General features: G+C 41.4%; 1 protein-coding gene across 1 annotated transcript in view; it reads left to right on the top strand.

Annotated features, from left to right (window-relative positions):
• The first annotated feature begins 13178 nt into the window (after window positions 1–13178).
• The window catches only part of SDK1 (sidekick cell adhesion molecule 1), a 638385-nt gene continuing 628268 nt past the window's right edge, over window positions 13179–23295 (top strand). The window contains exon 1 of the mRNA XM_077828174.1: window positions 13179–13653. Coding sequence (XP_077684300.1) covers window positions 13179–13653 — 475 coding nt within the window. The remainder of the gene's footprint in view (window positions 13654–23295) is intronic.

Genomic DNA, 23295 nt, shown 5'->3' with positions numbered 1-23295 from the left:
GGAAGAGCCAAAGGGCTCTGCACACTGTCTGCACCCGCAGGTGCCACACCTGCAGCTCCCATTGGCCATGGTTCCTGGCCAATGGAAGCTGCGGAGCCGGCACTCAGGGCTGGGGCAGTATGTGGACCCCCCGTGGCCGCCCCTCCACTAGAAGCTTGACATGCTGGCTGCTTCCGGGAGCCGTGCAGAACCAGGGCAGGCAGGGAGCCTGCCTTAGCCCTGCTGTGCTGCTGACCAGACTTTTAGTGATTTGGTCAGCAGCGTGGACTGGAGCCATCAGGATCCCTTTTCGACCAGGCATTCCAGTTCAAAACCGGAATGCCTGGCAACCCTATCCATGTGGGGATCAGTCCTGGGTCCAATTCTATTCACTATCTTCATAAATGATTTAGATAATGGCACAGAGAGTACATTTATTAAGTTTGTGGATAATACCAAGCTCAGAAGGGTTGTAAGTGCTTTGGAGGATAGGATTAAAATTCAAAATGGTCTGAACAAACTGGAGAAATGGTCTGAAGTAAACAGGATGAAATTCAATAAGGACAAATACAAAGTATTCCACTTAGGAAGGAACAATCAGTTGCACACATAAAAAATGGGAAATGACTGCCTCGGTAGGAGTACTGCAGGAAGACATCTAGGTGTTACAGTGAATCACAAACTAAATGTGAGTCAACAGTGTAACACTGTTGCAAAAAAAGCAAACATCATTCTGGGATGTATTAGCAGGAGTGTTGTAAGCAAGAGAGAAGTAATTCTTCCATTCTACTCCGCACTGAGACTTGTGTCCAGTTCTGGGTACCACATTTCAGGGAAGATGTGAACAAATTGGAGAAAGTCCAGAAGAGAGCAACAAAAATGACTAGAGGTCTATAAAACATGACTTATGAGGAAATATTGAAGAAATGGGTTTCTTTAGTCTGGAGAAGAGAAAACAGAGAGGATACATAACAGTTTTCAAAATACATGGAAAGTTTTTACAAGGAGAATGGTGAAAAATTGTTCTCCTTAACCTCTGAGGATAGGACAAGAAGCAATGGGTTTAAACTTCAGCAAGGGAAATAGGTTTAAGTTGGACATTAGGAAAAACTTCCTGTTAGGGCTGTCAATTAATCGCAGTTAACTCACGTGATTAACTCTGATTAATCGCAGTTTTAATCACACTGTTAAACAGTAGAACACCAATTGACATTTATTAAATATTTTTGGATGTTTTTCCACATTTTCAAATATATTGATTTCAATAGCAACACAGAATACAAAGTGTACAGTGCTCACTTTACATTATTATTTTTATTACAAATATTTGCACTGTAAAAATGATAAAAGAAATAGTGTTTGTCAATTCACCTCATACAAGTACTGTAGTGCGATCTCTATTGTGAAAGTGCAACTTACCAATGTCAATTTTTTGTTACATAACTACACTCAAAAACACAACAATGTAAAACTTTAGAGCCTACAAGTCCACTCAGTCCTACTTCTTGTTCAGCCAATCGCTCGAACAAGATTGTTTACATTTGCAGGAGATAATGCTGCCCTCTTCTTATTCAGAAAGTGAGAACAGGCATTCGGATGGCACTTTTGTATCCTGTATTGCAAGCTATTTGTGTGTCAGATATGCTACACATTCGTATTCCCCTTCATGCTTCAGCCACCATTCCAGAGGACATGCTTCCATGCTGATGATGCTCGTTAAAAAAATAATATGTTAATTACTTAGTGACTGAACTCCTTGGGGGGAGAATTGTATATTTCCTGCTCTGTTTTATCTGCATTCTTCCATATATTTCATGTTATAGCAGTCTCGGATGATGACCCAGCACATGTTCATTTTAAGAACACTTTCACTGCAGATTTGACAAAATACAAAGAAGATACCAATGTGAAATTTCTAAAGATAGCTACAGCACTCCACCCAAGGTTTAAGAATCTGAAGTGCCTTCCAAAATCTGAGAGGGATGAGGTGTGGAGCATGCTTTCAAAAGTCTTAAAAGAGCAACACTCTGATGTGGAAATTACAGAACCCGAACCACCAAAAAAGAAAATCAACCTTCTGTGGGTGGCATCTGATTCAGATGATGAAAATGAACATACATCTGTCCGCACTGCTTTGGATCGTTATCAAGCAGAACCCGTCATCAGCATGGATGCATGTCCTCTGGAATGGTGGTTGAAGCATGAAGAGACATACAAATCTTTAGCACATATGGCACGTAAGTAACTTGCAATGTCAGCTACAACAGTGCCATGCAAATGCCTATTCTCACTTTCAGGTGACATTGTAAATAAGAAGAGGGCAGACTTATCTCCTGCAAATATAAACAAACTTGTTTGAGCGATTGGCTGAACAAGAAGTAGGACTGAGTGGACTTGCAGGCTCTAAAGTTTTACATTGTTGTGTTTTTGAGTGCAGTTATGTAACAAAAAAAATTGACATTGGTAAGTTGCACTTTCACAATAAAGAGATCGCACTACAGTACTTGTATGAGGTGAACTGAAAAATACTATTGGTTGAACAAAAAGTAGGACTGAGTGGGCTTGTAGGCTTTAAAGTTTTACATTGTTTTGTTTTTGAATGCAGGTTTTTGTACATAATTCTACATTTGTAAGTTCAACTTTCATGATAAAGAGATTGCACTTCAATACTTGTATTAGGTGAATTGAAAAATATTATTCTTTTGTTTTTTACAGTGCAAGTATTTGTAATAAAAAATAAATATAAAGTGAGCACTGTACACTTTGTATTCTGTGTTGTAATTTAAATCAATATATTTGAAAATGTAAAAAAATCCAAAATTTTTTAAATAAATTGTATTCTATTATTATTTAACAGTGCAATTAATTGTGTGATTAATCACAATTAATTTTTTTAATCGCTTGACAGCCCTACTTGCTGTCTGTCAGGGTGGTTAAGCACTTGAACAAATTGCCTAGGGATGTTGTGGAATCTCCATTATTGGAAGTTTTAAAGAACAGATTAGACAAATACCTGTCAGGAATGGTCTAGTTATAACGTAGTCCTACCTTGGGTGCAGGGGACTGGACTGGACGAGCTACTGAGATCCCTTCCAGTCCGACACTTCTGTGATTCTATTTTCTTTTAAGGACCCTAAAACAGAGTAATGGGCGGAATAGCTTATCCTCCACATTAGTTTGCTTACCAATTACACCTAATTTCTAACACACCAATTTTGGCTGATTGATTTCTAGTCCCACACTCTTCTGGTCTACTAGGCATGATTTTAACACAATCCTTGAATTACATCAGCAGGGCTTTTTTTGTTTGGAGTTATTCAGTCTGTCTCCTTTTTGCCCCTTTCCCGCCCATCAACATATATTACTATATTATATATTATAAGTATTATATAAGTATATATTATAATATATTACTGTTATAGGTTACTGTGACATTTTATAAACTTTCACTCAATTACGGTAAATTTGTAGGCTCAATTATTACAAGAAAACATTTTAAATTACTACTATATCTGGATAAAAAAGATGTTCAGAATAAATTAAAGTAGCATTATAAGAAGTGACCACAAGGCTTTGATGCTTGCTTACTTCTTTAAGGATTCATTTTTACTTTTTTACTGCAACATTCCCCCTTCATTTCATCTGCCTTAGTATTGCTGCAAGTGCAACATTCTGCCATTTGGTTAAGTTAATTACAGTTGAGTATTGCTATGGTTTTTTCAAGGAACATGTATTTCAGATCATGTTTACTACTGAAAAGTGACAGTCAGAATTTGAATCAAATGTGCACAGCCAGACAAACTTTATTACACATTAAAATAAATTTCTACAACTTACCTAAAGAATGTGCAGGAACAGCCCCTTGGAAAATCTTTGTAATTAGCTACTTTTAAATAGATGACAATGGATATGGACAAGTCAGAATTTCTGTTACTGGGAAATATTCTTCCCTTCCAAAGCAAAGACCTGCCCTATTGACCTTGAGTCAAAGACTATACTTATTGGTACTCCTGAGATGGGAACCATATAAATGTATACAGCCTGACTTGCTATTTAAACTACTTTTCTGTATGTATGAGCAGGATACGAATGGCAATAACTAGTCATGTCAGCAAAATTATTGTTAGTGTTCTTCTTGCTCTGACCCCAGGCCTAACTTGGCTACATTCAAAGATATAGTCTATTTGCTGTTGATCACCTTTAAATGAATAACTCCATGAAGAAGGGAAGAATCATGTCACTCAGAAGAGCAAGGCTTGAAAAGCAGAGAGGTGCTTATTAGATGCCGGGTGAATAATGGAGAGTCAGTCCAGAAAAGGGGTGAGTTGATTTATGCAAGGATGCAGCCAAGGAGAACAGTGGCAACAATTAAATTATTTTGGCTGCTAAGGATAAAAACCTGTTGGTGAAGATCCTCAGCACCAACTGCCTGGGAATAAATATACTAAATGACTTTAATATTGTGCCAACACCCCAGAACTTGTAAAGACAGCTAGCATATTGGCTCATCTGCTTTAATCCTCTGTCTTCATCTCCCTTGAGTCACACAATCTAGTTCAGCTTTTGTTTCGGCCACCTGGAGTTATGAGATTTAAGCTTGATGCCTAAACTTGAGCCATCAGTAAATTCGGAAAATTCTTGTATATGCAAGTATATGCATGCACAAAAGATTAGCAACCAACAGAATATCATTAAAAGATAAGCAACACTCTAAATACAGGTAAAAACACGATTGAAATCAACATAATGGCAAATTCCACTGGATTTGAATCTTAGTCTAAATCACTACTAATTAATACCTTTTTATATCCTTCCAAAAGAAAAATAATTTACAGTTAGGTCAGGAAGCCTATACTGTAATCACTATAAACACCTAATGTGTGTTTAGAAACTTATGTTCTCATTTCATGATCCGTTTATTGTTCAAGTCCTCATAATAATTGTTTTAATCCTTCTCTCTGTTATATCTTTATTACCTTGTATTAAATATGATTTTTTTAAAATTACTCCATTATAATCATGTCAATCAATTAAAACAATGCAGCCTTGTAATAATGGAATCAATATATTTATTTCTATGCATTTTTCAACTAACAGTTACAGTAACTCAAGTATATACTAAATTTATTTTAAATTAGGTTTTCTTTGTATATGTTTATATATTTCTTTAAAGAAAAATACTGATAATGTAACTTCATAATATCAAAATTCAACAGGTATCCTTCCTTACGCAAGATAAAATAGCTATGAACAGAACATATGTATCATACATTTTGAAACAAGCCTTGTATTTAATAAAAGTATTATCATTTGTACTTCTATAGTGCTTTTCAAAACACTTCAGAAACTTTAACTGAACCCTCACAACACCCTTGCACGGCAGGTAAGTGATATACAGGGATTATTTCTTCCACCATTAAAATGCAGCTCTCTCTGCGGTGAAATTCAGCACCTAACAGTGCAAAGGAACACTCCATAACAGTTTAGGTCAGGAAATGAAGAAAATTGTGATCAGCTGAAACTACACTGGAATTAAGGTAAAAAGAATATAATCCCTTAGCTGCCTTTTTGCCAAAACACTGAGGTCACCGCTTCTCATATAGAGACTGCCATGGAATCTTTAATTATTACAAATGGTCAAGACTTCAGTTTTGTGTCTCGCCTTAAAGACGGGACCTCCCGCAATAGTACACTCATAACATTATGCTCAGGCACTGGTTCATTAATGGCTCAGGGGGTAAGTGTACTGAATCACCAGCACCTCTCCCTGCAGCCCTAGGTGTTCCTTGGAGGTCTCCCATCTGGCATGACCCTGCTTAGGTTGACATATTACTGGAATTCAGCATGAAGTGGTATGACTGCAGGTTTAAATGTAATTTATTAGAAGCTTTCTCTTTTGTACATATGATCAATTTTTACTTGTATTTTAATCTTGATCACTAAGTAGATTCAGAGACCTGCAGGCAGATGCAAAAGGAAGATCAAAATTTAAGAAATTTAATATGATGGAAGAAGTACGGTATAAAGGTTTGGTACAACCTATACATTTTGTGCCTATAGTACTTATGGACAATCCCAGCCATTGCTCAACTTGCTCAGGTCACCTTTGCCTGGGGCATCGTCTGAATCATGAAAGGTAATCATTGCTGCCCGTTGCTGGATGTCCAGACCGATTGGTGTTTGAAGACTGCAGACTTGTTAAAATAAGTCTCTCTCTACATTTTATCCAAACTCGTCTGGAGTAGAATCATTACAGCCCCTGTGGTCTTCCTCCTGGAGGCTCTAAGAATGTTTTCAAACATCTACATTTCAAAAACGCAGAACCTGTTGTCTTGATCCTTTATGTTACTCCGCTAACACTCTACTCCACAAAACACAGCAGGGAAACATGGCCAGGTCATTGTAAATTTCTTCTGACAGGGAAATGGGATGGCCTTGTGTTACATTGGCATAATGCAGAAGATGGGGGTAATTCAGAAGCTACACTTACCCTTTTCTAGAGACTGTACAGACACTGTCCAAATCTGCTCATCTGGCTTTTGAATATATTAAACACAGCTGTGTTAAAGCACTATGAGGATAGGTCTTAAACTCATAAAAGCCATGAAAAGTGGAGTTCAGTCAGTCTGCTCACTCTGCCCTTAACTCTTACCGCTGTGCCTTAGTATTGTAGCTCTACTGTTCTCAGATTCCTATGTCTTGGCACAATGGTACTATGCAGTAAGTGAAGAACTTTTAACTCTGAATTTGCTGGCATCTTGGAGCTTAGGTTCAAATGCCATCCAGAGTCTGAGCCTATCTTCTATGGTTAACTGCTTTTTAGTAAATTAAAACCAAACAGAAGAAAACACAAGACTGTTACTGTGTTTGTGTAAGAGGCATTATAACTCATATCATATTAAGTTCTTTAAGCCCTAGAATTCTATCTGAATTCTTATTGTTATTCCTGAGCTGTCTTCTTTGCTAAAGACACTTCCAGAAGTATGGTGAGGTCATTGTATAATGCTTCTCATGGGATTCCCAGCTATGTAATGTGATATTTTTTCATTCTCTTCCAATCTTTATTATTGATGTTGGGGCAGATTTACACCATTAAAGCAGAGCAGCTGGCTAGTGACACTTGGGACTACCCCCTTGTTTAGGAAGATTTCAGACCCTCCAATAGTTTACTATACTCAGACTGATTTAGTGGGTTCCAAAATCATCCTGTTTGTAAAACAAGTTATTTTTCAATCACATATCTGTTGTTTTCTAAAGCTTTGTCTCTTGGGAAGAAAGGAAGAGTATTCAAAGTAGTATAAAACCTTTTGGGACAACCATATAGTTAAGTTAATGCAATTGTTTTTCCTAGTGATAAATTTGCACTGTAATTTTAGATTAAAGCAAAATCCAAGTCTAGGAATAAGCTCCAGCACTCAGGAAGCTGGGAATTCTTATTGTCACCATTGTACAGACAAGTGTTGTAGAGAACCCTTCTGTGTATACAGCAGAAACTTGAATTGCTCTATGGTTTAGCAGCTTGTTCAAGATGGAGCAAGGAAGGCCTGGATGGAGATCATAGAGCAAGATATGATGTTCAAGTACAAGAGGATAAATAGTGTTCTTGAGAGTTTGAATATTAACACCTACGCTGGTGCCACTTCTTTGTTCTATGGTATTACCTGTCAATGTAGAAATGTCTTTCCTCTTATCTTTCAAAGCTATTGCTGTTTTTTTTCTTTACCAGCTATATTTTCTGAGTACAGTAAAACATCAAAGAAAACATCTTGGTGAAAAATACTATATGCTGGCATAAAATTAGTCAGAAATGCCTTTTCTAGAAGAATATATGAAAGGCAATGACTAAGTTTAATTACAGGACTAACATAAGCAACAAAATCATAGTGATTTCCTGGTTGGAAAACTAGAATTTGGTGTGATTTGCAACCTTGCAATTCAGTATTATCCATCAGTGAATGGGATAGTTTTAGGAAAGTAAGATGGGATACATTTGTTGAAAATAAATATAATAAACATAATTATAATAAATAATAATAAATATAATCGTTTGGGATACTCTCTCCACAGGAGTCTGACTGGCTGACAAAAGTCACAACTGTAGCAGTATTCAGTACAATTGTATGAGTCACGACAAATTAACTATTTGTGACAAAATTATAAAATTTTTGTTAATGTCAGAAGTACAGTTACAACAAATACACCCAAGCCATATGAGTAACATAAAGATGCAAGTTATCAATTGGTTGCATGGCAATTTGTTTCCCCCTTCTCTTTTCTACCAAACCAAGAACTGTGTTGTTGATCTTTAGTTAGGTTCCTCCATAGAGTGGTTGTATGATCCTTCTGTTTTAGCTAAACAGCTGCCCTTAGGTAGCTGGTATCTCTTCGGTAGGTGAGTTTTTTATTCCTTCCCCCACCTTTTCTCTGCCCTCTATTCCCAATGTTTCTCTATGCTCTCATCACGTATGTAAATAAAATGATACAATATTCTACAATGCTGATACAAAACTATATAGCTTACAGTAGAATTGGTATCATGTTTGCATTTTAGTCATTTTTAAATTACAGGATCTGCCCCATATTTATCTTCTTTTCTCCATTATCTGCCTGTCTTTTTATACCATTGGCTCCATCTCCTTCTCTTCTATGCTTCCCCCCACTACTGGTTTGCCTTCATAAATCTCCAATAGTTGTCTTGGTCATATGGGAGAGCTGATCTACTGCCTTTCCTGCCACTGGTTCAGCAGTTTGCTCCTCACTCATAATGTACATTAGGGAGAGCGGAGAGCAAGTGTAGAACGGCAGCATGGAAACAGCAAAAGCAATATTACCAACATCCAGGCAGGCACCTCACATTGCAACACTTAAAAATCCCCAAAACCAATTCTCCAAAACAACAGAGCTGCATTTTAGAGATATGGCCAAAATGGTATTGTCTTCAATTGTCTTAGCTTAACACAATTTAAAAGCCTTCTAAACACTTGTTAAGATGAAGGCTAGCTTCTTTGAAGTCAGGCTGGTTGTGCTGCAGCCTAAGTTCCGCTCAGCCCCACTAGCTGGTATCCAAACATGTTATTCTGTGTCTTAGCAAACCAGGTAAGAGGGCTGTTCAATTGTGTTAAACTAATATGATTGAAGAAAACACCATTTTTGCCCTTCAGGAGACCAAAGGCACTTTACCAGGTCAAAAGAAAGTAATCAAACACACACTGCCTCCCTACTGAAAATAAAGGGGGGAATAATTTTAAAGAGACATTATCAAGTTGAAGAGATTTTTTTAAAAAAAGCAGATATCTTTATTTGTTACTAAAAGCACCCTGAAATATTAATTTTAAAATGTTTTAAAACTGATTTACTGTTATTTAGATGGTGTATTTATTTTTTTAATTTCACTCAACTTCATATGCTTGGAGGATGAAAATTGACTAGTTTAGTTTAATTTTCCTGTTTTTAGACACCAGCACAATCCTGTGGGTTTGAGACTACTATAAATGAATGTTTAATTCCAAGGAAAAACATGGCTTCAGTGAAAACAAAATTATGGAAACAATCATATTAATGCTAGATTTTCTATAACTTGTCTTTTATAAAGCCTTAATTTGGGGCCTAAACTGCCCGACGATTATTTTAACAACCGCTACTTCTTCAGTAATGATAACCACTTTCAACTTCACTATAACTCAAATAGAGAGTACCTGAGCCTTTCTTCCTACACGCAGGGATGTCATTTCAAGAAAAAAAAAAGAATTGGGGTGTGTGGCAAAGTTGCATCAGCACATAAAACATTATATATCATATTATATCCTCCAAAGTCCAGGAGGGGAGCTAAAAAGTGGAGCACATATACCTATGACAGGGGGAAGTTGCCCTATAGCAAATGACACCCACTGATTTCAAACTGACCTTAAAATCTGAAACTGAACTTCCAGACTTGTCAGGCAGATCTACAGTCATAATACTGCTTTGTAGTAATTAAAAACCCAATTAAGTGTATTATGCATTCCCATTTAGGGAAAATTAGAGCTCCACCCCTCCGTCCAAACAACTAGTTTTAAAACACAGTTTCTCCCCACTACAGTGAATTGTTGATAGCTCAACAGAAATTATAAACACAGTTGTACCCCTGAGATCAGTTCTCTACCGTTTAAAACAGGCTTGGCTCAGCTTGTACTGTAATGAAAATAGACCTAAGGGAGGGATGAGTATAAAAGCAGAGCCCTGAGTTTTATAATTATTCACCTGTTTCATACCAGAGAGGGAAAATGTACTGGGACACAGTGTATCATGCATCTGGTTGTTAATAAGGTTGGGGCTGAGATATAGCTTGTATCTTTCGGTTACTGGGGAGAGGTTACAAAGCACTGGGATAGCGTAGATCTCCAGTTAGTGGATATGGAACACAGTGGGATAGCGGTATCACAGAGATGTTAGATACTGGAGTGGAAAGAGTTCATTTGTAGGGGCAGAGACATACTATACACTAATTCAATAATGGAAACAGAGAAAGCCTGGAGAAAAGCTGGGATATATAATGCATTTATTAGATAATAAGTGGAAGAAGGAAAGAATGTGTAGGGCACTGGCTATCATGATACTGACTGGGGGTGTTATAATCACCTATTAGTTACTGCATAGGGAAAAACGTGCACACGTGGCTATTAGATATCAATGAACCTGTTACACATTAGGGAGAGGAAGGGGCTACGGCTAGATTGCACCTGTCGGACACTATGTAGGAAGGAGGTGTGGAGCTGGTAGATATCATGCACCAGTTTGTGAGGTAGCGTGGGAGACTTTCCTTTTTATTATGCAAGAAAACAGGGGAGCGTGGAAAAAGAACTGGCTTAATTTAAATGCCTCTCATTTCTTTGCCAAAGCTTCCTACATCCCCTAATAATACAAAAACCTCTTACATTTGACGTGACAGTTTACTGTGTGCCCCTGGTGAATCCAACGCAATAGGTATCTTGCCAAGGTATAAAAAAAAAAAGTTGGGAGCAAACCTAGCTTAAACATTTGCTGGTCTATCAAATAAAACAAAGCTCAATAACTTTTCAGCGCTGCTAACCCTTGCACGCTGAGAAGCACCACACAAAGAGAGAAGGGGGGGTGTTAATTTGTACCTCTAGGCTCCCTGGTTTTCGTCAAATCCCTCTTTTTGCTCGTTGCCGCAAAAAATTAATAGCTGCAGGGGATGCACAGACAGAAACATTCTTGGCCAGCGGCTACAGCAGTCTCACCCATTCTTTGCTGGGCGTGCCTACCCTTTCGGCTGCAGAGGCTGGCTTGCAGACCTAAAGGGGGCGCAGCGAGCGCGAGGACCAGGGGCAACGTTCCACCGGGCTAGCGCGCGCGGCCGTTAAAGAACGCCCCACCCCCCAGCTCTCTTTTTCCTCTTCCCCCACGCGTCTTCTGGCCAATCAGCCGCCTGGCTGGAGGCGGTGCCTCGGGAAGGGTCGCGGGGGAGGGAACAGAACCGGTGGAACTGAAGGTCGGGACGGCGAGCGTTCCTTGTGGCTGCTGGAAGGTCCCGCGCTCGTTGCCAGCTAGTGTATGAGGGGAGGGGAGCTGGCCTCCCTCCTCCTCCTCCTCCTCCTCCTCTTCCCCCCCTCCCCCTCGCCGCGCCTGTACAGAACGGGCGCGCAAACCTGTGTGAATACACCCGACCCCCGCACACCGCCTGCCTCTGGCAGCCCCCCCCCCCCCCCGCTTTGCTTGGCCCCGGGAGGGGTGTTTTCCCCACACAGACCCAGCCCTCCTAGGTGTAGGTCAGGGGATGAGGGAGGAAATGGGGGGGCTGAGTGAGGGCAGGGGAGGTGGTGAGATGGGAGGTGAATGCGGATTGAGTCTGGGGTTGGGGAGAAGGGAGGCGCTGAGGTAGGGGACGCCAGAGGAGTGTCCGGGCGCAGTGTAAAGTGGGGCTGGGGTTGTGGAGTGTGGGCGAGAGGGGTAGGGTTGTTACCAGGTGACAGAGAGCCAGAGGTGAGGAAAGTTCAGGCTCAGGCTTGTGGCTGGCAAGGGAGGGAGCTGGCAGGATTTTTGCTTGATCCGTTTCCCTCCCTGGTGATTTGTTTTACTTTTGGTCCTGATTCGCTTTTTACTGTTTTGTATTTTAAGAATCAGGACAAAATCTGTGCAGGAAAAAACCTCTTAAAAAAAAAAAACTTTTCCCCACTCTCTTTAAGGAGGTAGGGGAGCAATTCCCACTGTTTGTTTAAATGTTAAACCTTTAGTGTTTACTTTTTTTTTTTTTTTTGTGTAGGGGTTTATTGCTGCTGCTGCTGCGATAGAGCTTCCCCCCTTGTGTTTACAGCCTCTGTGAGGGAGAGACACACAGGAAGAACCAGGATCCCTGGGCTGAACAAACAAGGAACGTAGGAGGAGTCCATATAAGCAAAGGGACTGGAAGGATTTCACCGTGTTGCTGCTTGTTTCAGGCGATTTTGCGTCCTCCTCCTTCTTGAAACGCCCCAGCAGAGGGTTTCTTTGTTGCTTCCACAACCAAGCAGAAGCAAAGGCTTTGCATGTTTTTGGAGGTGGTTTTTACTGCGGTTCCCTTGCAAGAAACAGACCAGCACCTTCCTGCTAGGAGGGAAATCTGATCAACTGAGGTTTTCCCCACCTCCGGCTGAGTGTGAGAGTTCGAGTGACACCCCCACTGGCCTGTAGCTGACTTCAAATCTAACTGGAATCACGCCTAGGGCTGCTAAATGTACCTGGTCAAGGACCCTTCAAACCCTCATATTGATGACAGATTTGTAGCCAAAGGAAAATCGGATTAATATAATTGTGGAGCACTGGGGGGATATCTGGAGACTACTCTGTCTGCACGGCTAATCTTGAAATTGTCTGAAATAAATTCTTAGTGCAAGGAGTAGTGCGATATTTCCCTTTGGTTTTAGGTTTATTTTCTTCTTATACAAGAATTTAACACTTCTGTAGCAGGGGTTTCACGAGGAATGGGACATATACAGAAAACTAACCTGCTCCATAAAAATCACAAGTGGGAATAGTTTCCGTCATCTTTGCGGTATGGGAAAGGTGCTCTCTGAATTGTCTGCTAGTGGCTCTCTAGATGGATCAATTTCTCTCTGGTTTTGCTAGCGATGTGATGAAGGATCCAGATTTATTGGAATACTAACGCCAATAAATTTACTCTCTCAGCGTTGAAGGCATTGGATGCGACGGTGCAAAGAAACATGTGTTTCACATTTCTGCCTGGTTGTTTTGGTGCAATCAATACCTCCACAAGATACATTGATTTAGATGGCGATTATAACACAGTCATGCACACGGCGTGCTGCCTTCGGGTTGCATGCAAAGTGAGCACAAATCACCGAGTCCTCCGTTCTTGTAAACCGGGGGTTTCTGTTCCTCCCAAACTTCAGGATGAAGGCAAAGGGCTATCTCCTCAACCCACCAAAGAGAACCCGGCCTCGGGGCGTGGAGTGATCAATGGCCAAAGAGCTGACAAAACTGTCATCAGGCAGTCGAATCGACTGGGGATCCGTGAAGAAATAATGGTTGGAAGAAAGGTGGATCGAGAAATTATTGCACGAAGGAATAGCAGGAGAGACCGGATGATGATAAAGTTAAACTTCTGTTTCTTCTTCTGTCGCGGATGGTGGGCGTTTCTGTTGATTCAGCTCCACATGTTGCAAGCACTGGCACAAGGTAGGGCTCACAGACATTTTTGTTTGGAGAAACGCTGCATCTGCCCTTTAAGACGTAGAAATCCTGTTCAGGCATGGATATAGCCTTTTGCTTTAATAACAGAGAACAAATTTCAGAAATCGTAATTAACAATTGATTTACTATATAATGGTATTTTATTTATAAACAGCCCTTTCTTTATAGGAACAAGCGTTTACCCCCTTACCTAATTCTGTTAGTTTACTAGCCCGTTTCGACCCTCTAGATAAGTATCAATAGCTATATCGGGACCTCGCTGTTAATCGTCACACAACCTTGCCTTTTATTTAATTGGAGATAAACATACGTTTCTGTTATTTCTTAGGCAGCAGAAGAGTTAACTTCTGTGTGACTTTAAAAAAAAATTGTGACTGACATAAGTTGTCAAGAGAAACGGACTCATAAATTCACCGACAAGAACTAAATCAAGCATGTAAACAAAAATCTTTAAAAACAGTACCAATGCATGTGAACTTTGATTCGAGTCTTGTTCATTTCTTATATTGTTAAAAAAACAACTGCGATTGATTCGTATCTGAGTATTTTCAAATCAGAGATCCTTGCTGTCAAATGAGTCTCTTGTAAACAACCAATCGACTTCAAATATCAAGTGGCAGTCACTTTCCATCTAAATTTGCCTCTTTAAAAAAATCGCCAAATGCAGGGTAATTCTAAATAATCCTCTGACAGAGTAAACAATAAGTGGTGGGAGATGGCATTATGGTTGGCTGAGCAAAATAACATGCTGAACAAATGCAGCTTTCACTTTCTTTGCTGTTTTGTGTTTTATTGCTGTGTATTGTGTGTGCTCCACTAATGTGTTCGTCTCTATAGGGTGGGCTGACGAGTCAGCGATTAAAACTCAGAAATTAATAATATCTTTAACAGGGGAAATGAGTCCTGTGAACAAATCTTTAAAATATAGTACCCTCTCTGTTTTGATTAACCCTGTATTTAATAGATGTTTACGAATTTCATTTTTAAAGCCTAAAACAGTGTATCTTAGTCAACTAGCCTTTTACAAATAAAATCAATGCAGTGGTTTGCTTCTCTTTGAATGCTTTGTGTGGGTGCTCACTAGCGCTTTAGTTTTTGTACATAGGAGAGAATGCTACAGCTAAAGTTTAATAACTGGATAGTCTGTTGAGGGAGAGGGCTATGAAACAAAGTTTGCTGTAATCTGTCTACTCAGCCTTTACTATTGCACCCTTTCAAACATTTTCAGCCCCAGGGTATGGAGTAGTTCTAATCCACTGTCTAATAGTGAACTCCACCCTCATAAATCTGTCTCTTTTTTGAAGTTTTGTTTATGCTGTCATTCCTATTCCCAAACTACTTGTGCTGAGGCCTGCAAACCTTAACAGAGGGTATTGTTATAGTAAAACAGAATGTACTTAAATCTAGTTAATGTAATCCTCTGCAAATTATAATTCACATTTCTTCTCTTTTTTTGTATCCTTGATTGACATCTACCAATGTGACCTTTTATTTTGAGAGGCAAATATTTTAATATATCTATTTAAATTAGACTTCTTGAGACTAGCAGTGAAGCCAGTTTTACATGTAGATTCCTGAACCAATTAAATTGACTCTTTAAAAAAATATTTTCGATGAATAGTAAAAGTAACCTTCATCGTGCAGTAAAAACTATGCACATACACGTGTGCAGTACTTAATATACTGAAACAATATTTCTTTTAGTACCATATTTCAAAGTTTACTAAGCACATTCAAAATGCATCTTTATTGAATTTGTTTGGGATTTGTACAAAGTCTAGTGTTACAAACTATCCTAAACTTTAAAAAAGCCCTAACACCAAATCAGTTTATTAAATGCATAGACAAAACATTAATTAAATAAGCAATAGGCCTGCGAGGGGGCAGAAAGATAAACTACTTTCTCCTTCAGTAGAAAAGCACTTGTGCAACTACATGGGGTTGGGGTTTAGTAACTATTAGTCTGTGAAGTATGAACAGTTCATTCAATGAGGTGCCAACAAAGGGTGGGCTACAGGAAGGAACCTGGGCACTGCAGTGCTGAGGGCCTGGGCCCCTAACTTTTAGATGCCAAGAAAATCACAAGAATACTACTGTGATCCACAAAGCTGAGTTAGGTGCCTAGGTTCCCTGTACAGTAAATGGGGAGAGATAAGCACCTTAGAATGCAATCCACAAAAGCCAGCATGCCAGATAGGGACCTGCTTAAACTTGCCAATGGGAGATGGTGGTGAGAGTGGTGTGTCCTAAGTCCCATCCTTCTGTTGGAGATAGGTGCTTGAGCCTGGGCTGCAGGGAAACACCCTCTCTCTGCTTAGCAACCCATGAATGGGAATCAGGCTCCTAAGGTGATTCTTGTGAAAATGAGTTAAGCACCTGCCTCACGCCATACAGGATGGCTGCAGGAGGAGGTGTTGCCGGTGCTGCCATCCACCTTATAGCTTTTAGCCCAGTGGTTAGAGCACTCATCTGGGATGCAGGAGACCCAAGTTAAGTTCCCCCCTCTCTGCCAAAGGGGAAGAAAAGATGTGAACAGGGGTCTCATCGCTCAGGAAAGTTTAGGGTGATCAGACAGCAAATGTGAAAAATTGGGACGGGGTGGGGGGTAATAGGAGCCTATATAAGAAAAAGACCCCAAAATCGGGACTGTCCGTATAAAATCGGGACATCTGGTCACCCTAGCAGAGTTCTCTAACCACTGAGCTATGGGATATTCTGATGTGGGGCTCCCTCAGTGTCTCCTGCTAAAGCTGTTTCAGTATGGATGAACTATGATGCAGGGGGACTGGACCTAGGGTCACCCTCATTCCAGATTAGTGTCCTAATCACTGGACTAGCGAATCCATCTCACATTTGCTCTCTCTGTCTGGCTCAGTGACTAATGAGGTATTTATCTACAGTGGAACAGCCATTGGGCCAAAAAGAGACAGTGTGTGAGAATGATTCTGTAGTCCAGTGGTTAGAGCACCCATCTGGGTGCTGGGCAAGCCTGTGTTTAGTCCCCATACTCTGATCACTCTTTCATTTAGCCACAGTGGAACAGCTTGAGCAGGAGAGACGGAGGAAGCCCTACATCAGTATATCCCATTGCCCACAGTAGTATTCCTTTTAAAATGTGATGTAATAAAAAACAGTACCAGTCTTAATGCGATGCACTTCAAACAGGTTATCACAAATTTTAAATTCAGTGACAGGTTGCTGTTCTCTATGCTTTCTGAATTGTATGATATATCCATCATTTTTATATCAAATTGAAAATTCACATTATAGAAGATATGTCAGTTTATGACAAAAGCTCATGTATCTTGAAAATGAAAGTTCTGGTACAGCTACACAGGGTTTCTAATGGGATGATGAGTTGGTCATATGGACAAGAGTATTACATGACTCTCTAATCTTTTTATCTGATAAAAATAAAATACAGTATTCTAAATGTGAAGTCTATGGCTGTTAGGATCTGAAGTCTTCACAGATGACTGTTCCAGCACTTTTAAAATTAAACCGGGTACACTGAAATGCACTATCAGTTCTCTTCCCAATAAACTGAATGGAAAGGATCGAGACTAAGTATTTAATATTTTCTAATAAACAATAAAATATTTTTGTGGTTGTAACTAGTTTGAGTACTGGCCACAACTGCATGATCTACATAGAACTTTGGATTCAGAGATGAACATACAAATAGAACATTTTAGCAATATGCTTTGCTCAAAGTTTTCATTGCAATTTTCTTAGGCTGCGTGAAGAGGATATTTAAGCATTAAATATTCATCAGCTTTTCAATCTTCACTGATGGCTAACTGTGATACTGGCTTATTGTGGTGGATTTTTATTTTAAAATGAATCCAGTGCTTACGAAAGGTACAAAGACTGAAAGTACTGGAAAGTGAAGTCTTCCCTTCAACTTGCAACATTAGTGCAAGCCTTCCCACCTTGGTCCACCAATGAGCTTGAACTTGTTTGGATAGACAACCTTTAAGGATGAGAGTGTAATTTAAAATTTTTATGTGTATTCAGTCCTTGGTCTTTCTGCGGAGCCTGCCCACCATAATGCTTGTGGTGATTTTTGACAGGTTTTCCCATTAGGAATGAGCTAGTTAGCACCAAATTATCATAGGCCATAAAATAGCCATAAGACAGTTATTTATAACCACTGTTAGTCACTGTTTAGGAATTTCAGGTTCAGATTAGCAGATTAGTGATGAAAGGCTTCAGATCACATTAACAACACCCTAAATTAACGAGTGCTCCTGTAGGTAGCTACTGTATTTTAAAACGAAGGTCCTGATCCTGCAAATTACTCTCGTTGGGTGGATCCCTGTGACTGTGCAGAGCCCCACTGACTGAACAGAGCTCATTACAGGATTGGGCCATTAGTGTTTAATAGCCCTGGTCTACACTACGAGTTTAGGTTGAATTTAGCAGCATTAGATCGATTTAACCCTGTACCCATCCACACAACGAAGCCATTTTTGTTGACTTAAAGGGCTCTTAAAATGGATTTCTGTACTCCTCCCCGATGAGAGGATTAGCGCTAAAATCGACATCGCCGGGTCGAATTTGGGGGTAATGTGGATGCAATTCGACCATATTGGCCTCCGGGAGCTATCCCAGAGTGCTCCATTGTGATCGCTCGGGATAGCACTCTCAACTCAGATGCACTGGCCAGGTAGACAGGAAAAACCCTGCAAACTTTTGAATTTCATTTCCTGTTTGGCCAGCGTGGCAAGCTGATCAGCACAGGTGACCATGCAGAGCTCATCAGCACAGATGACCATGGAGTCCCAGAATCGCAAAAGAGCTCCAGCATGGACTGAACGGGAGGTACTGGATCTGATCGCTGTATGGGGAGATAAATCCGTGCTATCAGAACTCCGTTCCAAAAGACGAAATGCCAAAATATTTGAAAAAATCTCCAAGGGCATGAAGGACAGAGGCTATAACAGGGACTCGCAGCAGTGCCGCGTGAAACTTAAGGAGCTCAGGCAAGCCTACCAAAGAGGCAAACAGCCACTCCGGGTCAGACCCCCAGACATGCCCCTTCTATGATGAGCTGCATGCAATTCTAGGGGGTGCCCCTACAACTACCCCACACCTGTACACGGACTCCTGCAGGGGAGCCTCACGCAACAGGGATGTGGGTTTTGGGGACGAGGAAGATGAGGAGGAGGAGGAGGTTGAAGATAGCGCACAGCAGGCAAGTGGAGAAACCGTTCTCCCCGACAGCCAGGAACTGTTTATCACCCTGGAGACAATACCCTCCCAAACCGGGCTCCCGGAATTTGAAGGCGGAGAAGGCACCTCTGGTGAGTGTACCTTTGTAAACATAATACATGATTTAAAAGCAAGCGTGTTTAATGATTAATTTGCCCTGAAGACTTGGGATGCATTTGCGGCAAGTACAGCTACTGAAAAAGTCTGTTAACGTGTCTGGGGATGGAGTGGAAATCCTCCAGGGACATCTCCATGAAGCTCTCCTGGAGGTACTTCCAAAGCCTTTGCAAAAGGTTTCTGGGGAGGGAAGCTTTATTGCCTCTTCCATGGTAGGACACTTTACCATGCCAGGCCAGTAGCATGTAGTCTGGAATCATTGCATAAGAAAGCACAGCAGCATATGGTCCCGGTGTTTGCTGGCATTCAAGCAACATCTGTTCTTTATCTCTCTGTGTTATCCTCAGGAGAGTGATATCATTCATGGTCACCTGGTTGAAATAGGGGAATTTTATTAAGGGGACATTCAGAGGTGGCCGTTCCTGCTGGGCTGTGTGCCTGTGGCTGAAAAGAAATCATCCCCGCTGTTAGCCACACGGTGCGGGGGAGGGGTGAAGCAATCATTCCAGAGAATTGGGTGTGAGAGGGGGTTTAGCTGAGTTTGTGCTGCATGTTAACCTGAAAACCGCAGCCCCTCCTTTTAAATGGCCAACCCAATGGGTGCTTGGTATGGGAAATGAGGGTGCTGCTCTTTGAAACCATTCCCACATGTTATGAAGGTTAAAGAAGCCAAAAGACTGTGGCTTACCATGGCTGCCTGCAAGCTGAAGTCTGTTGCCCGGCCCTGCGTGTGTGATCTCTCACACCAAACCGGAAGGCCCTCAATATAAGAGGCAAAATGCAACCTTGTAAAGAAAGCACATGTGCTATCTAACGTTAACAGCTTGGTTCACTGTGAAAGAGTCTACCCATTGTTCTCTAAAATGTGTCTTTTTAAATACTACTCTCCTTTTTTTCCCTCCCGCAGCTGCAAATATTTCAATGCTCCCCCTATCATCTCCATCCCAGAGGCTAGCGCAGATAAGAAGGCGAAAAAAATGCACTCGAGATGAAATGTTCTCTGAGCTCATGCAGTCCTCCTGCACTGAAAGAGCCCAGCAGAATGCGTGGAGGCAGACAATGTCAGAGTCCAGGAAAGCATAAAATGAACACGAGGACAGAAGGTACGCGTGAGCGGATAGATGGCTGGAGCAAGAGGAGTGGTGGCGGCAGCATGATGAGAGGAGGGAGGAAGCAATGCTGAGGCTACTGGAGGATCAAACTGATATGCTCCGGCATATGGTTGAGGTGCAGGAAAGGCAACAGGAGCACAGACTGCCGCTGCAGCCCCTGTTAACCAAGTTCCCTCCTCCCCAAGTTCCATAGCCTCATCACCCAGATGCCCAAGAATGCAGGGTGTGGGGGCTCCGTGCACCCAACCACTCCACCCCAGAGGACTGCCCAAGCAATGGAAGGCTGGCATTCAATAAGTTTTGAAGTGCAGTGTGGCTTTGTTCTTCCCTCCTCCCCCACCCCTCCTGGTCTACCTTGGCGGTTATCCCCCTATTTGTGTGACAATTAATAAAGAATGCATGAATTTGAAACAACAATGACTTTATTGCCTTTGCAAGTGGTGATCGAAGGTGGGAGGGGAGGGCGGTTGGCTTACAGGGAAGTAGAGTGAACAATGGGGGCAGGTTTTCATCAATGAGAAACAAAGAGAACTTTCATACCATAGCCTGGCCAGTCATGATGTTACCCGGGACTCTTTCAACCCAAATCTCTTGGTAACTTCTACACTGTGCGAGGTGGTGTCAGGAAATAAATCAGGGGAGACACAGCTATCCGACCGATAGATGGCTGGCACAAATAGGACAACACAAGAGTGCTTTCACTTAAAGCTAAATTTTACTTAGTCTCAAGCATTTATACACACGTCTGCAACAGGTTAGTAAAACACCTCCAACCTTTGATAATTATCAAAGCTGAGTGTGGCTCTTGAGTGGCACAGCGGCAGCCCGTCTGCTAGTGGGGAACACAAGATGCATCCAGAGGGAGAGTCCAGTCCTGAAGAGTCCCACCACCTCAAACTTTTCCCCTTTATTTATACATTAGTAATAGAATGACATGTCCCTTAAAGAAAACTTGTTAAGCAAGCAGTTCCAATGGGCAAGCAAGAGGCTCCTTCTGATTATCGATTAACCATAGATTCATAGATACTAAGGTCAGAAGGGACCATCATGATCATCTAGTCTGACCTCCTGCACAACACAGGCCACAGAATTTTACCCACCCACTCCTGTGAAAAACCTTTCACCTATGTCTGAGCTACTGAAGTCCTCAAATCGTGGTTTAAAGACTTCAAGGAGCAGAGAATCCTCCAGCGAGTGACCCATGCCCTATGCTACAGAGGAAGGCGAAAAACCTCCAGGGCCTCTTCCAATCTGCCCTGGAGGAAAATTCCTTCTCGACCCCAAATATGGCGATCAGCTAAACCCTGAGCATATGGGCAAGATTCACCAGCCAGATACTACAGAAAATTCTTTCCTGGGTAACTCAGATCCCAACCCATCTAATATCCCATCGCAGGCCATGGGGCCTATTTACCATGAATATTTAATTTCCAAAACCATGTTATCCCATCATACCATCTCCTCCATAAACTTACCGAGTTTAATCTTAAAGCCAGATAGATCTTTTGCCCCTACTGCTTCCCTTGGAAGGCTATTCCAAAACTTCGCTCCTCTGATGGTTAGAAACCTTCATCTAATTTCAAGTCTAAACTTCCTGGTGGCCATTTATATCCATTTGTTCTTGTGTCCACATTGGTACTGAGCTTAAATAATCTGATATATTTATAGAGAGCAATCATATCTCCCCTCAACCTTCTTTTAGTTAGGCTAAACAAGCCAAGCTCCTTGAGTCTCCTTTCATAAGACAAGTTTTCCATTCCTCGGAACATCCTAGTAGCCCTTCTCTGTACCTGTTCCAGTTTGAATTCATCCTTCTTAAACATGGGAGACCAGAATTGCACACAGTATTCCAGGTGAGGTCTCACCAGTGCCTTGTATAATGGTACTAAAACCTCCTTATCCCTACTAGAAATACCTCTCCTGATGCATCCCAAGACCGCATTAGCTTTTTTCACAGCCATATCACATTGGTGGCTCATAGTCATCCTATGATCAACCAATACTCCAAGGTCCTTCTCCTCCTCCGTTACTTTTAATTGATGCGTCCCCAGCTTATAACTAAAATTTTTGTTATTAATCCCTAAATGCATGACCTTACACATCTCACTATTAAATTTGATCCTATTACTATTACTCCAGGTTACAACGTCATCCAGATCCTCCTGTATGATATCCCTGTCCTTCTCTAAATTGGCAATACCTCCCAGCTTTGTATCATCCGCAAACTTTATTAGCACACCAGGTGTGGGTTTTCCCAGAGTTTGCAGCCATGAGGCCCCAATAGACATTCCTGGGGCACATCCTGCTCTTCTAAGATGCATGTATCAGCAACTTCAACACAATTCTTATCAGGAAGGACACGGGGTCAAGCTGCCCTCTCTGTGGCACCCAAAAAACCCCCTCCCCTCCTGCCTTGGTTAAACTGAGACTGCTGAATGGCCAATTTACAGCCTGCTGAGTTGGCTGCTTTTAGCAACAAGCCATAGTGGTTTCAGGCACTTTACTGGTTTGCCAAAGTCTCCCCGTACAATGAAACTGGTTTTCAAAGCTTCTCTGATGCGCAGTGCGCCCTGCTGTGCTTCTAACTGCCCTGGTGTCAGGCTGCGTGTATCAGCGGCCAGGCGATTTGCCTCAACCTCCCACCCCGCCATAAATGTCTCCCCCTTACTCTCACAGATATTGTGGAGCACACAGCAAGCAGTAATAACAATGGGAATATTGGTTTTGCTGAGGTCTAACTGAGTCAGTAAACTGCACCAGCACAGGTTTAAACTTCCACCATTCTACACTTGCTCAGCCTGTAGTTGAACAGCTCCTGACTACTGTAAAGGTGCCTGTGTTTGGCTTCAAGATCCATGGCGTTAAGGGATAGGCTGGGTCCCCAAGGATAACTATAGGCATTTCAAAATCCCCAACGGTTATCTTCTGTACTGGAAAATATGTCCCTTGCTGCAGCCATTCAGACAGACCAGAGTTCCTGAAGAGGCAAGCATCATGTACCTTTTCCGGCTATCCCACGTTGATGTTGGTGACATGTCCCTTGTGATCCACCAGTGCTTGCACCACCATTGAAAAGTACCCCTTTCGGTTTATGTACTGGCTGCCTTGGTGCTCCGGTGCCAAGATAGGGATATGGGTTCCGTCTGTCACCCCACCACAGTTAGGGAATCCCATTGCAGAAAAG

The sequence above is a fragment of the Eretmochelys imbricata genome, chromosome 10 (genome assembly GCF_965152235.1).
Source record: "Eretmochelys imbricata isolate rEreImb1 chromosome 10, rEreImb1.hap1, whole genome shotgun sequence".
NCBI lineage: Eukaryota > Metazoa > Chordata > Testudines > Cheloniidae > Eretmochelys > Eretmochelys imbricata.
The sequence above is the reverse complement of the archived record's forward strand: the minus strand, read 5'-3'. Positions and strand labels throughout refer to the sequence as shown.